The 15,829-nt window shown below is 41.9% G+C and overlaps 1 protein-coding gene across 1 annotated transcript in view; it reads left to right on the top strand.

Moving 5' to 3' along the window:
* Positions 1–14,605, top strand: part of LOC144892561 (uncharacterized) — a 1,012,844-nt gene extending 998,239 nt beyond the window's left edge. The window contains exon 2 of the mRNA XM_078779590.1: positions 13,564–14,605. Within this exon, the coding sequence (XP_078635716.1) occupies positions 13,564–13,584 (21 nt within the window). The 3' untranslated portion in view covers positions 13,585–14,605. The remainder of the gene's footprint in view (positions 1–13,563) is intronic.
* The last annotated feature ends 1,224 nt before the right edge of the window (positions 14,606–15,829 follow it).

Raw genomic sequence — 15,829 nt, 5'->3', positions numbered from 1 at the left:
CAATGAGGGGCATGAATCCAACTTTCTATTTTGGGTCCATATTTTTTCCTATTCTTATCAATCTCCTATGGTTTGTCATTTCGTTCCAAGATACCGCAACCAAAGGTTTTAACCAAAGCTCTACCAAACTATTTCCAATTTGAACAAAAAATGCCAGTGAAACAATGATTCGAAGAATTAACTTCAAGGGGTCAATAAATTTATTCTATAGCCAGATCTAATTTTCCCATCCAATAGTTTGCCTTGCCACATGTCATATTATAACACTTTAATAAACCTTCGAAAAATGTTTCCCATCTCAACAAATTTCCTTTTTTCAAATAGCCATGTGTAACTTACGTATTTAACTACAATTTCCTCTCAATTTGTTTGGCCTAACTGGCCGCAAAAGTGGCTGCCAGCATGCAGTACCGTTTTTTTATCTACCAAGGAAGTGTTCGTCCACACAAGACCTCTACCAAAATGTTGTTTGTAAAAACAAATCTGGGATTTCTGATTACAAGGATGCACACTCTCAGGACATTTTCAGGCTGCTGTTAACAATCCACTACGATAAATTAATTCCTTTACCCACAATCAAATAATTAGTACAAATTGAGGATATTATCCCTATCACATTCTTTTATAGATTCATGATGTTGGATCTAATTTTTTTCCAATAATTTTCCACTGCTGTAGGGAAGAACAATAGCTCTCATAAGTCTTAGTAATATCGTACTTAATTTACCCAGCATCGAATAATTTATTTACTATCCTTTCTCATCTGTTAACCAGTGACTTTGTTTGAACTCCAGAACTGAAAAACTCATAATAGTTCAAACCAGCAAAATTTTCTTTACTATTTTCCCCTATCATCTATGCCTAAAACACATCCATACATACAGCACAATTTATATGCTGATAAAATTCAAGTTTATATATATAAAAAATCCATGAGCAGAGTACTCTGGGAAGTCAGTGTAAGACCTCTCCAAAATTTGGCTAATTTTGTACTCCCACATTTTTATGAAGCTCATATCCATAAATAGCTTTGATTCTCATATAAATTCGATCACAATGGAATCCCAAGATTACTCCCAATTTTTACTATTAATGAATAGCTGCTCATAACTCAGCAAATCAAATCTTTATTCTCCATCTCCCTTGACAAAAGTGATAATTTTCATAACCAAATTATATTTCTATTTTTTTTTTATTTTAGGAATTCTCTCGATATGCGATCCCATCCCCATGGAACTATCTATTTTTTTTATTTTTATTTTTTTTCAGACAAGGCACACTGTCGGTGTCAACAATCTTGTAAGATTGATACACAAAAACACTAACATTGACACACAAAATACCCACACACACATGCATTATGCGTATTTGTTTGCGTTGGAACCCTTATTTACAGATCCGGATGGGTGTCAACTTTATTTCAATTTCTCAAAATTTCTCCTTCAATTTTATAAGCGCTAATACACAAATGGACCAAAAAGTTTATTCTTAGAAAACCCCTATGACGTCACATTGACATTACCCTTTCAGTTCCCACAATAATTTATCCAAATTTGACTACCCACCCATTTGTATGTCAGTCGACCACTGACCTATCAATCGTGTGGAGCAATAGTCGGAAATTCCCACCTGATCATGATGTGACTCTTGTCACTTGGTTTGCCAAAAAATTGCAAAGCAATTGTTCCAAACTTTGTAAATTTAAAATTTTGTGCCCAACATAAAAGATCCAATTTCGGCATTTGATCAATTAATTATCAATTTGCTTACAAGCAAAAGAAAAATGAATAATTCTTGCTCCGAAAACTTTTCAGACCCAAGAATCATCGACAGTTATTCATGTTTGTCCAGTAATCTAATTTGTTGAGGCCAATCGTCATTTGGGATTTGTCGCAATGAAGGCCTAATCATTGTCTGAGGTATCGGTCAGCCCTGGTACCCTTGATCTTGGTTTACCCTATGAACTTGTCTTCCTTTTGGTATACGGACATCCTCTTTTCCAATGTCCCATCCGTCCACACTTGAAACCCCCGGTTTCTGTCGTTGCCTGGTCTGTGCACCTGTGCACTTGTATTGCTGGGCTGCATCTCTACATCCCTGAGTTGCCACTGCAATCTCTCGTTATCTCCCGAAACACGAAAAAATTCTCTGTACCGTCCTTTTTGGGGAGACAACTGGAAATCAGATGGGACAACTGTCCCTTTCATTCCTAATTTCGAGGGCAGTTGTGCATTTGTCTCCTCCACTGTATCCTGTATCCTTTTTATTTTAAGTTCTAGATCCGTTATCCGTTCTTGATGTTCCCGTTGTCTGGATTCACCATCCCAAAGATGGAATGCAAGCCAGTCTACCGTTAGATTCTGTCTCTTCCTGGCTTTCAATCTTTGTTCCAATCTTTCCAATCGACTTCGCTCAAATGTACCATCTCTTGGAAACTCCTCATCATGTCCCTTTGTCCACAAATACCAATTCTCGACCTGCCTTATAGCTTCGGCACCATAACGGTCGTACATATGATGTGTACAAGTACCTTTTTGTGGAATCTCTGGTTGTCCTTGTGTATTCTTGCAGGCTCCATTTCCCATTCTGCCTTTTATCAAAGTAGCGTTGGATGTGTTGTAGTTTGTTCCTCTAAAGCTTCACTCGTACCTCCAGGAAAGATCTCTCCACCTGTTCAAACGGTGATTTCCAGAGAATCTCCCTCACCTGTGGCTTTTGCACAATCCAATCTCACAGATCAGTATTTGCAGATGAGCCAGAGGGTCAGTATGAAATGGGTGAATCCTCAGGTGTCCGCTCTGTTGACGGGGAAATCACACAATGGTAACCGCACATATATATCTGTATATAAACTCACCACCTTGCTCAATTTTCCAAGGTTGTCTTCACATTGATAATATCTCACAAAGATATCAAAGCTTCTTTCTTGAGACCGCATTTTCATCAATCAAACAATCAATATATTCAATTCAATTTATTCAGTTCAATTTATTCAGTTAAATTTATTCAATTAAATTCAATCAATTAGATTCAATCAATCAACAATTCAATCAATTATTCAATTTCAATTAATTCATCAATATTCATCAATAAATCAAATTAATCATTTTGGATGACTCCTTGCATAAGCCCTTTCCCCAATGATGTCAGGACAGGTCCATCCATTGACTGAGATCGAATCTCATCGGTCGTCACCTCTGGTTCGTACCTCATGTCAATTGATGAATCACCGTCCTGTCCTAGGGTCATATCTGACATATTTCCCCATTTTGCCTGGTCTCCACAAATTTTCTTTGCAACCACTAAAGGCAACTCATCCTTCATTCGTGAGACAGCCAAAATGGATGGCAGATATTAAAGTTCTTTGGGAAAAATATCTCATCATTTTTCTTTTAATAGTACCCAAATCTCTTGGCAATATAAATTTCGTAAAACTCCTGAAATAAGACTGTAAAATTCCTTCAATCATGCTAAATTTTGAAACTCCATCGCTTGTAACACCCAATTTATCCCATAGGGCTTGAAAGTTCTTTCCCAAGTTCATGCAATCATTCTGCATTTGAACCCTATGATATCATTCATAATAATCATCATGATTTTATAGTCATGGTCCTATCATAATCATCTATTTAAAACGAACATTTCCTTTATCACCACAGCTATGTGGTATAATCAACAATAGAATAAAACTGTACATAGCAACAGGCTACCTCATGGCCACTTAGTATACCTATTGACAATAAGTCATAACAATATCGAATAATCATTGAACAATTCAAAAATCGCTTCCACTGCTCCAGCCGCAGCATTCGGCATTTTGTTTGCTCATCCGCGTGACCAAAACGAAATAAAGGGAGCTCAACCATTACACAGCACTTTTAATGGCGCATGCCATAGGAACTCAACGCAATTTCGACTCGGCCAGAAAACGAGCAAATTTTGCAGGATGTTAACTGGAATTAGTCGTGAAAATATATCCAAAATACACAAAAATACACACCCACAAAAATAAACAACAAAACCCAAACAAACCCAAGGTCGACCATATTACACAATTAAATTACACCTTAAATTATTCATTAAATTACTCATTAAATTACTCATTAAATTACTCATTAAATTACTCATTAAATTACTCATTAAATTACTCATTAAATTACTCATTAAATTACTCATTAAATTACATCATTTCAGCATAGTATTGATTGCTGAAATGTTCATGGGTTTGAACACACCTTAAAAGAGGTATGCTTTGCGGTGTTGCCCACCTACCACGTTGAATTAAATTACATCATTTCAGCATCGTATTGATTGCTGAAATGTTCATGGGTTTGAACACACCTTAAAAGAGGTATGCTTTGCGGTGTTGCCCACCTACCACGTTTAATTAAATTACATCATTTCAGCATCGTATTGATTGCTGAAATGTTCATGGGTTTGAACACACCTTAAAAGAGGTATGCTTTGCGGTGTTGCCCACCTACCACGTTTAATTAAATTACATCATTTCAGCATCGTATTGATTGCTGAAATGTTCATGGGTTTGAACACACCTTAAAAGAGGTATGCTTTGCGGTGTTGCCCACCTACCACGTTTAATTAAATTACATCATTTCAGCATCGTATTGATTGCTGAAATGTTCATGGGTTTGAACACACCTTAAAAGAGGTATGCTTTGCGGTGTTGCCCACCTACCACGTTGAATTAAATTACATCATTTCAATTAAAAAAAACATTGCTTCTACTGCTCCAGCCGCAGCATTCATCACTTTGTCTGCTCATCCGCATGACCAAAACGAAATAAAGGGAGCTCAACCATTACACAGCGCTTTTAATGGCGCATGCCATAGGAACTCAACGCAATTCCAACTCGGCCAGAAAACGAGCAAATTTTGCAGGATGTTAACTGGAATTAGTCGTGAAAATATATCCAAAATACACAAAAATACACACCCACAAAAAATAAACAACATTTATTCCGTTCAACAGAACAAACATTTCCTATATCATGACATGCATGTCTTCAAAATTATATGACCAAGAGAAAAGTAAAACTAATTAAAACTGCGGGCAGTGATGATCCGGGGACCATACCGCTCCATCCTGATTGGACGAGTGCGTGCTAGAGTCGTTAACAACGACAGTCCAGATCCGATTGTTCAAAATTTCAACTCAATCGATCGAAAAATGAACGCAGGGATGCATTTTAAAGGTGCAGTGGCACTAACTGAGTTGCCACGAATATGGCCACGAAATTGCCAATATGGCCATCACAAAATATTTTCCTTAATCAATTGGCTCATAGCATAACCAATCTGCAAGTATCTCATCCGAAGATGTATCTCTGAGGAATTTTAATTAAATAAGTCATTTATAAATCAACGAGTTAATTTATTAAATGATTAATCAATAAATCAAAATTTTTCTTGACAGCCACATCACTTGGTCAGTGTCATGTCCAAATATCAGCTTCCTTACTCAAAAGGTGCCTGAGTTAATGTAATGTAATTACTGTAATAAGATTACTGCAATTACTGTAATGATTACTGTAATTACTGTAATTACCGGAACTGTAATTACTGTAATTACCTCAGGTAATTACTGTAATGTAATTACTGTAATGTAATACGAAATGTAATTAATTAAATAAGTACTTCCTTAATCGCTAATAATTAAATAACTCGTGAATTCTTATCCGATTTACTTAACATTTGAGTGTCCCCAAAACGTTGGAGCAAAACGTTGCAACAACGAAAGTGAAACGTTGTAGCGACGTTGTGGAGACGTTAGCAAAACCCAACATTTGAATGTTCCCAAAACGTTGGAGCAAAACGTTGCAACAACGAAAGTGAAACGTTGTAGCGACGTTGTGGAAACGTTAGCAAACCACAACATTTGAATGTTCCCAAAACGTTGGAGCAAAACGTTGCAACAACGAAAGTGAAACGTTGTAGCGACGTTGTGGAAACGTTAGCAAAACCCAACATTTGAATGTTCCCAAAACGTTGGAGCAAAACGTTGCAACAACGAAAGTGAAACGTTGTAGCGACGTTGTGGAAACGTTAGCAAACCACAACATTTGAATGTTCCCAAAACGTTGGAGCAAAACGTTGCAACAACGAAAGTGAAACGTTGTAGCGACGTTGTGGAAACGTTAGCAAAACCCAACATTTGAATGTTCCCAAAACGTTGGAGCAAAACGTTGCAACAACGAAAGTGAAACGTTGTAGCGACGTTGTGGAAACGTTAGCAAACCACAACATTTGAATGTTCCCAAAACGTTGGAGCAAAACGTTGCAACAACGAAAGTGAAACGTTGTAGCGACGTTGTGGAAACGTTAGCAAAACCCAACATTTGAATGTTCCCAAAACGTTCCAACAACAAATGATCACAAGTAATTATCACATTGCAATGACCTCTAAACATTCCTAAACCAATAAGCTAGTCTGGCGATGCCAAATACCTCACACGTCTGTCATCTTAGAAGTCGCTGTTTGCTTTAGACAAATACTTATCAAAGCCTTCAGACAAACTATTAGCAATATTATTCCTAGGATTAAAATTATTAGGATTATTATCAAATATTTATCAAAATATTAGGATTATCATCAAACCAATGAATGACTCAATTTTTTTTTTTTTTAATGACTGCACATCCAAACCTAGATATTTTGAGTTCCGTAACTTTAATACTTCAAATTTTCCATTCCTTCCCATCCTGATCCTTAGATGTAGGGATGGGTTCTTTTTAGGATCATGTTGCATCGAGCATTATTTTCCAAAACAGTGTGAACATTAAACTACACCATTACCTCTGACATCCCACAATTAACATTAGCTTTCCCATGATGTCGCGATATGACCTTATAATCCCATAAAACTCTTTAATACTTCAAATTTTCCATTCCTTCCCTTCCTGATCCTTAGATGTAGGGATGGGTTCTTTTTAGGATCATGTTGCATCGAGCATTATTTTCCAAAACAGTGTGAACATTAAACTACACCATTACCTCTGACATCCCACAATTAACATTAGCTTTCCCATGATGTCGCGATATGACCTTATAATCCCATAAAACTCTTTAATACTTCAAATTTTCCATTCCTTCCCTTCCTGATCCTTAGATGTAGGGATGGGTTCTTTTTAGGATCATGTTGCATCGAGCATTATTTTCCAAAACAGTGTGAACATTAAACTACACCATTACCTCTGACATCCCACAATTAACATTAGCTTTCCCATGATGTCGCGATATGACCTTATAATCCCATAAAACTCTTTAATACTTCAAATTTTCCATTCCTTCCCTTCCTGATCCTTAGATGTAGGGATGGGTTCTTTTTAGGATCATGTTGCATCGAGCATTATTTTCCAAAACAGTGTGAACATTAAACTACACCATTACCTCTGACATCCCACAATTAACATTAGCTTTCCCATGATGTCGCGATATGACCTTATAATCCCATAAAACTCTTCGTTGCTTTAACATCCAATATGAAAATTCTCATTTAATAGCAATTCTAATAATTCCGACCATAATTGAAATAAACAACGTCAGAACATCAACAAAGATATGCAACATCTTGGTTGGTCAACGTCTTTATACCCATTTTGCTTGTCTGTCTACTTTTGTTTCCTGGTAACACCTGAATACTTTTGTTTCCTAGTAACACCTAGTTTCCTTGTTACCTCTACCTATGATTTAATAACACTTTCCACAGTTCATCTCATAGCAATTTTATATTAAAATAAATAGTATGTCATTTCTCTTGAAACAATCCAGCCATAAATATTATTTGGAAGTCTTCTGCTGTCAGAACACAATTTCTCTGCCGTCAAAGGCTAAAGTTTGGCCTCGGTGACTCCTCAGCTAATTGTCACTTTTTTTTTACAAAACAAATATCTTTTATATTTATCCCATTAAAATCCCATTACAATCCCATATCTTGTCACCCTTTGCATTGTTGAAAGCACAACCGTGAAGCATGTCTCAAAGGCTTAGTGATGGACCTGGACAAAATTTGATGCAATTTTCATCCAATCGCCATCTTTCATAATAATTCTGGACTGGTATAAGATGGGGTTGTCTGTCATGAATTTATTTGTTGATCGAACGAGTTTTAGATATGGTGGGAAAACTGAAAAAAAATTATTTATTAAAAACGGGTGTACACGATTGTACACGTGTACGGACCTTACCGAACCTTACCGAACCGGCAAACAAATCGCCTCATGGTGCACTTCATGAGCCGATTTGCCTGCAGACCCGAGTAAGGCTTTTGTACATATCCTCGCAAGCTCACGAATAATAGAATCATTTAAAACGTTCCATCCTTGGATTACCTATGGACAATCACAAGTCCCACACACCAAATCCTCCATGTATATACACATAACTATTCCCAAGTTCGTAAATCATACTGGACAAAAACAAGACACACTCACCTTTAAAGGTCTTGTATGTGTCCAATTGATCTCAGCGGTGCCTCCAAATTGTAGGGGAAGTGGTGGGGCTCAAGACGCCAATGGTCGGAAACAGGTTTTACAAAAGGTCTGGTTTATTAACTGGTTATTCACTTCATTCCATTACCAAATAATACCGTTTAACTCAATGGACCAGGTTAACTCTATTCGCATGGTCCTTCTCGTTCGGCCGATGTTCCTCCGCCATTCCCGTCGGGCAGAGGTTCTGAGTATGAGTGCTCTCTCTCAGCGCTGTTCACAGGGTTCCGTTCCGTTCCGTAGGTCAGAGCTTCTGGTGACAAGTCTCCTGACTCATAGTTTGCTCTGGTTTTTATGGGCCTTGTCGCGCTAATCCCTTCTCCGCTAATGCCCCGAGGTCATGCATGCACCGAGTCCTGGCACCAGCTCGCTCCCCTCCTGCTGCGAGTTCCCTTTACCAAACGATAGGGGGGTGCTCCAGCCTGGGGCTGTGACCAGGTGGACAAGAGATTACCATGTTCGTGCACATTCTTGGCATTCATTTCTATCTGCTTCGTTACCAGTCTTAATCAATGAGTTACCAGTGCCAATCAATAAGTTACACTGAGTTACACTTCCACAGGATCATCGAGCAAATCCAGTATGCCGAATGGGTGGCGCCCATCGTTCCGGTCATAAAATCGGACCAGTCCATCCGCATATGTGGAGATTATAAAATGACCGTGAACAAGTGTTCTTCATTGGATAAATATCCAATCCCGAGGATCGAAGACCTCCATGCTCGTCTCACGGGAGGCAAGACTTTTACGAAACTCGATCTCAAATCCGCCTATCTACAGCTCCGCTTGGACGAGAATTCGAAACAGTATCTTACCATCAACACACATCGTGGGTTGTACAGGTACCACCGACTCAGTTTTGGAGTAAAATCTGCACCTGGAATTTATCAGCGTGTCATGGACAGTTTGTTTGCCGCCGAACGCAACGTCGTTTGTTACCAGGATGATATTCTGGTTACTGGTTGTCCGGACGCGGAACATCTACAAAACCTGGAGAGAGTTCTGAAGAAGATTTCGGACTCCGGCCTACGTTTGCGTCGAGACAAGTGCAAGTTTATGGTGCCATCAGTCACGTACCTGGGTCATACGATTGATGCCGCGGGTCTACACCCGACAGATGAGAAAGTCCGAGCTATCAGGGATGCTCCTGCTCCACCAGACGTGACCGAATTGAAGTCATACCTTGGTTTACTTCAGTTCTATGGTCGTTACATCCCGAATGTGACCGACGTTTTGGGCCCCTTTATCGGCTTTTGAGGAAAGGAGTCTCCTGGACCTGGGGGTCCTGTGAACAATCAGCATTCCAGACCTCTAAGGATCTGCTCAAATTGTCCAATGTTCTCGTTCATTTTGATCCAGAGAAGGATTTTGTGCTGACATGCGATGCCTGTCGGTATGGAGTGGGGAGTGTATTATCACACGTGATGCCTGATGGTACGGAAAGACCGGTTGCATTTGCATCCAGAACGATGTCCCCGGCAGAGAAGAACTATTCCCAACTTGACAAGGAAGGATTGGGAATCATTTTCGGCGTCAGCAAATTTCGCCCGTACCTTCTTGGACATCATTTCACGATTCGCACTGATCACAAGCCGCTGATCAGTCTGTTTGGTCCAACTAAGGCGACATCTGACACACTACCGCCCAGGATCATCCACTGGTCCCTGTTTCTCGCTGCTTATGACTACACCATATGTTATAAGCCCGGTTCGTCTATCACAAATGCAGATGCCATGAGTCGGTTACCCCTTCCAGAATCCGTTGATGATTCGCCTACACCAGGATCGATTATCGCACTGATGGATCATCTGGAAGATTGTGCTGTCGATTCCGGCCCGATCCGCACTCATACTCGATGAGATTGAGACCCCGTTCTGTCCAGGCTGTGCAGCTTGGATGGCATTTGCTACCTGAGGGTGACCCAGCTTTTGCGGCTTTTAAAGCACGTAAAAACGAACTCGGCGTGGAAAATGGTTGCCTACTCTGGGGATGTCGTGTCATGATCCCGAAAAATCTGCGTTCCAGGGTCATGGATGAAATCCATGACTGTCACCCCGGGATTGTGAAGATGAAGTCACTCGCCAGAAACTATGTGTGGTGGCCGAATCTTGATGCTGATATCGAACATCATGTTCGACATTGTTACCCCTGCCAGAGCACCCGGAATACACCTGCGAAAGCGCCACTGCATCCCTGGGAATGGCCCAGCGAACCGTGGCATCGCCTACATCTCGATTATGCCGGGCCTATTAACGGCAGCATGATTCTAATAATTACGGACGCGCACACAAAATGGATTGATGCCTATGTGACGCGTGGTACTACGTCAGCCATTGTCATCGAAAGACTCAGACGCTGTTTCGCCACTCATGGTCTGCCCAGGATGATCGTGAGTGATAACGGTTCGTGTTTTTCCAGTTCCGAGTTTGCCGAGTTCACACGTCGGAACGGCATCAAACATAAGTTTGTCAGCCCACATCACCAGGCTTCAAATGGCTTGGCCGAACGATCCGTGGGAATCATCAAATCCGGATTGCAGAAACTTCAGGAGGGAACCCTGGAAACAAAGCTTTCTCGTCTCCTGTTCAAATACCGCATCACGCCACAATCAACAACCGGTGCAGCTCCGTCTGAGTTATTGATGAAACGACACGTGAGATCGACACTTGACAATCTCAAACCAGACATATCATCAAATGTTTATTGGAGCCAGCTTAATCAAAAGTTGGTCCACGATAAGTCGTCCAACAGTCGATGTATCAACATCGGAGATCCAGTGTTTGCCCGAAATTTTGGTGCAGGTGCGACGTGGCTACCGGGGGACATCATCGAGAAGCCAGGTCCACTGTCCTGTGTGATTCGCCTGCAGGACGGCCGCGAAATTAGTCGACATTAGGACCACATAACCTACCATCACTGTGAGTCGATAGAGCCTGCAGCATCGTCACAGTCAGAACAACAGTTCGACCCGCCACTGCCGGAGATCGTCGTGGCCGCTCCAGCCGGCTCGGATGCCCCGAAAACCTCTGCGAACGCTACACCCTTCGTGGAGACCAAAGGAATCACCTCGGACTCTGTATCCACTGGTACACCGCGACCCAAAGGGATCACCTCGGACTCTGTATCCACTGGTACACCGCGACCCAAAGGAATCACCTCGGACTCTGTATCCACTGGTACACTGCGACCCAAAGGAATCACCTCGGACTCTGTATCCACTGGTACACCGCGACCCAAAGGAATCACCTCGGACTCTGTATCCACTGGTACACCGCGACCCAAAGGAATCACCTCGGACTCTGTATCCACTGGTACACCGCGACCCAAAGGAATCACCTCGGACTCTGTATCCACTGGTACACCGCGACCCAAAGGAATCACCTCGGACTCTGTATCCACTGGTACACCGCGACCCAAAGGAATCACCTCGGACTCTGTATCCACTGGTACACCGCGACCCAAAGGAATCACCTCGGACTCTGTATCCACTGGTACACCGCGACCCAAAGGAATCACCTCGGACTCTGTATCCACTGGTACACCGCGACCCAAAGGAATCACCTCGGACTCTGTATCCACTGGTCCACCAGTGGATGATATCAATGTGTGTGTGAGAGAAAACTGTCCAGGCGTGTCCAAGCTCAATGTGTGAGAGAAAAGCACCTGACCGGTTGAATCTTTGAACATGTTCTATTTTCACGTTGACATATGTTCTATTTTCATGTTGACATGTTCTATTTTCACGTTGACACATGTTCTATTTTCACGTTGACATGTTCTATTTTCACGTTGACATGTTCTATTTTCACGTTGACACATGTTCTATTTTCACGTTGACACATGTTCTATTTTCACGTTGACACATGTTCTATTTTCACGTTGACATGTTCTATTTTCACGTTGACACATGTTGTATTTTCACGATGACACATGTTCTATTTTCACGTTGACACATGTTCTATTTTCATGTTGACTCATGTTCTATTTTCATGTTGAGACATGTAATATTTTCACGATGACACACGTTCTATTTTCACGGTGACACATGTTCTATTTTCACGTACGGTATTTTCATTATTTTCATAATCGTTTGCACACATATTTTCACATGTTTTGGAAATGTTGCTTTTGAAATGTCAATTTTGGAAGTCTAGCACGTATTGCTCTTGGTAATTTTGGACTAAAAGGGGAGGATGTCATGTATGAAGCTGCAAATATTCACCGTTGTATCCCTACACCGTGACCGCGGGTTTATTTCCGTTTCCGGAAGTTACGGCCCAGCTCGGATGGCGCTGAGGTGAATCGGGCCTGTATCGGGAGAGTCAATAAACGTGTGCTGCAATCGATCGTAGTCTGTCGAGATCCTTACAGTAGGTTTGTTCCTTTTCTGTTTCATCTCCACTTTCCCCTTCCCCTTTGTTTTGTGTATCTTTCAGCTTGTCCACCTCCATGTGTCGTCCTCCCCCTCCCCTCGATTTCATTAATTATCACTCTCACTTCTACTCTGCTGTTTGTGTTTTCCCCTTTTCATTTTGTTCCCTTCCATTCTGCTCTAGCCCTTCTACGAGCCTCAATGATGTATACAGGACAATTAACTATGTACTCATGAAAAGTGACTCATGCCCCAATATTGGCAATGCAAAAATATTTTTGTCACAACTTGTACAGTTTAGTGGGGGGGCCAATGTAGCAGATTGAAATGCCCGGTGAAATTGCTTGTTAATTTTTGGACACTGGTTGGGCTGTCTTTAGGGATGATATAAGTTCTAGAAAAAATATGTCTCCAATTGTTTCAAGTTCTTTATGGCGGCCATTTTGGATTTTCAAAATGGCGGATGTCGAAAACGTAAAATTCCATTATCTTGGCTTCTAAATGACCTAGAGTTTCGATTCTGGTGTCCAGTTGTACATTTTTGGGGATAGAGAATTGAATGAAACCTTCTTTAATAACCTACAAGGGATAAAAATAGGTTTTTATGGCACAGCCGAACCAGTGTCCAAAATCTAACTTAATGCACATCTATCTTAATTGTTATTTGTTATTTGTATGTTCCAGATTCGTGACCCTGAGCTATGATGGAGCCAAAAAGCAAGAAAACCAAGAAAGAAACTGATTTCACACTTTGCATTCAGTGCCAGGATCCCCAAGGTGCACTAGTGACTGAGCCAGCACTGGGCTCATATGCAAAGTTTCTCCAGTTCATCCAGGAGAGGGCACGATATGGTGATGCCGACTTCAAACAGATCAGCGAACGATTAAGCTGTTTCACTGCCACTGACTTGAGGAACAATAAAGCAAAGTGGCACCGGGCATGTTATGGATCTACATGCAACACTGCTCACCTGGAGCGTGCTAGAGTTCGCCACCAGAAAGCCTGCGAACATGGCGACACCCAGCATCTTCATAAGAGGTGTGGACGTCCTTCTTCTGCACCTGCCGCTGCAAGTACCTCAGGTTCTACGCAAGACGAGACTCTTCGCTTCACACGTTCATCATCAACTCCATTCAACAGAGACCTTTGTTTCTTCTGTCAAGAGGTCACTAAGGAAAGTGTACATGTTGTATGCACGTTCAACGCAGGTAAACAGCTGAAGAAAGCTGTTGAAGAAGGCAGCAACCACAAGTGGAAAGTTCAGCTGAGTGCTGCCATCAGTGCACATGATGCTCATGCGATCGACGTCAAGTATCATCTCCCATGCTGGGTGCAGAATGTCCAACGTGCTCCCAAGAGTGGGACATCAAGTGATGACAAAGAACACATACTGCAAGAAACTAATGTTATCAAAATAGCCGCAGACATTGAGTTTGTCAGCCTTGTTCGCTCTCTACTCCAAGCTGGTGAAATTCTCAACATGTCTGACCTGAAGTCGGTTTACTCCAGGATTCTTGACAATAATGGTGTGCACAATGTCCCATCACCTACTACCCAAGGCATGAAGGAGAAAATCAACTCTCACATTGATGACGTTCACTTCATGAAACCAAAACGTCGAAACGAGTCAGACTGTGTATTCTCCACTGCCGTGCGTGATGCAGCTGTCGAAGATGCAATGACGAAGACAAATGAAAAAAACATCGAACAACTGTTTGAGAGTGCCTCTGTTCTCCGCAGTGCCATTGCTTGTCAGAACAAGCACCCATGGCAATTTGAAGGAGAAATGAACACTGATGATGCTGAAAAGCATGTACCCAAAGTACTCTATGCTTTCCTCCGCTGGCTACTGGAAGGACCAGCCACGAGCATTGAGCCAGAGACTATGCGCTCAGCCACTATTCATCGAGATGTTATAACCATCAGTCAGAACATCATGTACGGCTACAAGTCAAAACGCCAAGTCACGTACAAGCCCAAAGAGCCAGATGCACCATTCCGCCATCGCTTAGAATGGCCACAGCAGCTTGCCGTTGCCATTGTAGTCCATCAGTCCACCAGAAACAAGAAGCTTCTGGATTTCCTGCATGGGTTCGGTCTGTCTGTTGATTATAGTCGGATCTTGCGGTTGGAGACACAGCTGGCCAACTCAGTCATAGAGTCTACGACAGAACAGGGTGTATACTTTCCAAGAACCATGCGCATAGGGACGTTTGTCTTCTTTGCAGTGGACAACAGTGACTTCAATGAAGACACACCTGATGGGAAGCGGACACTCCATGCTACAGCCTGGGCACTCTACCAACGACGGGAACATGCACCCTCCACAGATGAACATAGAACACTGACACTACATGACCGAAAGGCCAGACACCGCTCACTCAAGGTTCTGACTGCTCCAGACTTTGTTCCTTGCCAAGCACCAAACAAACAATCTGCCACAGGTACCACGTATAGCTTCAAGACACGGTCAAACCCAGATGTCACCAAGCCGTACTCTGCGACGGACACAGTGTGGCTACTTTCACGCACAATCATGCGAACAGCTGAAGCTGAGGACGTACAAGACGACATCATCCCACCAGATGACCAGCTGCAAGCTGCAGAACCCCAGCATGCTGACCCTGTTGGGTCACTCGTCCACGATCCAAAACAACCACCTGGCAGTAGGATCAAGCATCACGATATCCCAACTTGGACAGCCTACAACTCACTGCTCTCCTCTTCGAAGCCTCTGACAGAGGTCAACGCCCTGCCATTGGTAGCAGCACCAGCCCATGAATGGCAAACACTGATAACAGTCTTGAAACAGACACAGCAAATCAACTGCATGGTCATGGGTCCCGATAGGAAGACAGTGATCGGCCATTTCAATGCAACACTGGACTGCAAGACCAACGGGTATGATGAAGTCCACCTCGTGTTTGACCGATATGATCTGCCAAATTC

The sequence above is a fragment of the Myxine glutinosa genome, chromosome 1 (genome assembly GCF_964187855.1).
Source record: "Myxine glutinosa chromosome 1, kmMyxGlut1.1, whole genome shotgun sequence".
NCBI lineage: Eukaryota > Metazoa > Chordata > Myxini > Myxiniformes > Myxinidae > Myxine > Myxine glutinosa.
The sequence above is the reverse complement of the archived record's forward strand: the minus strand, read 5'-3'. Positions and strand labels throughout refer to the sequence as shown.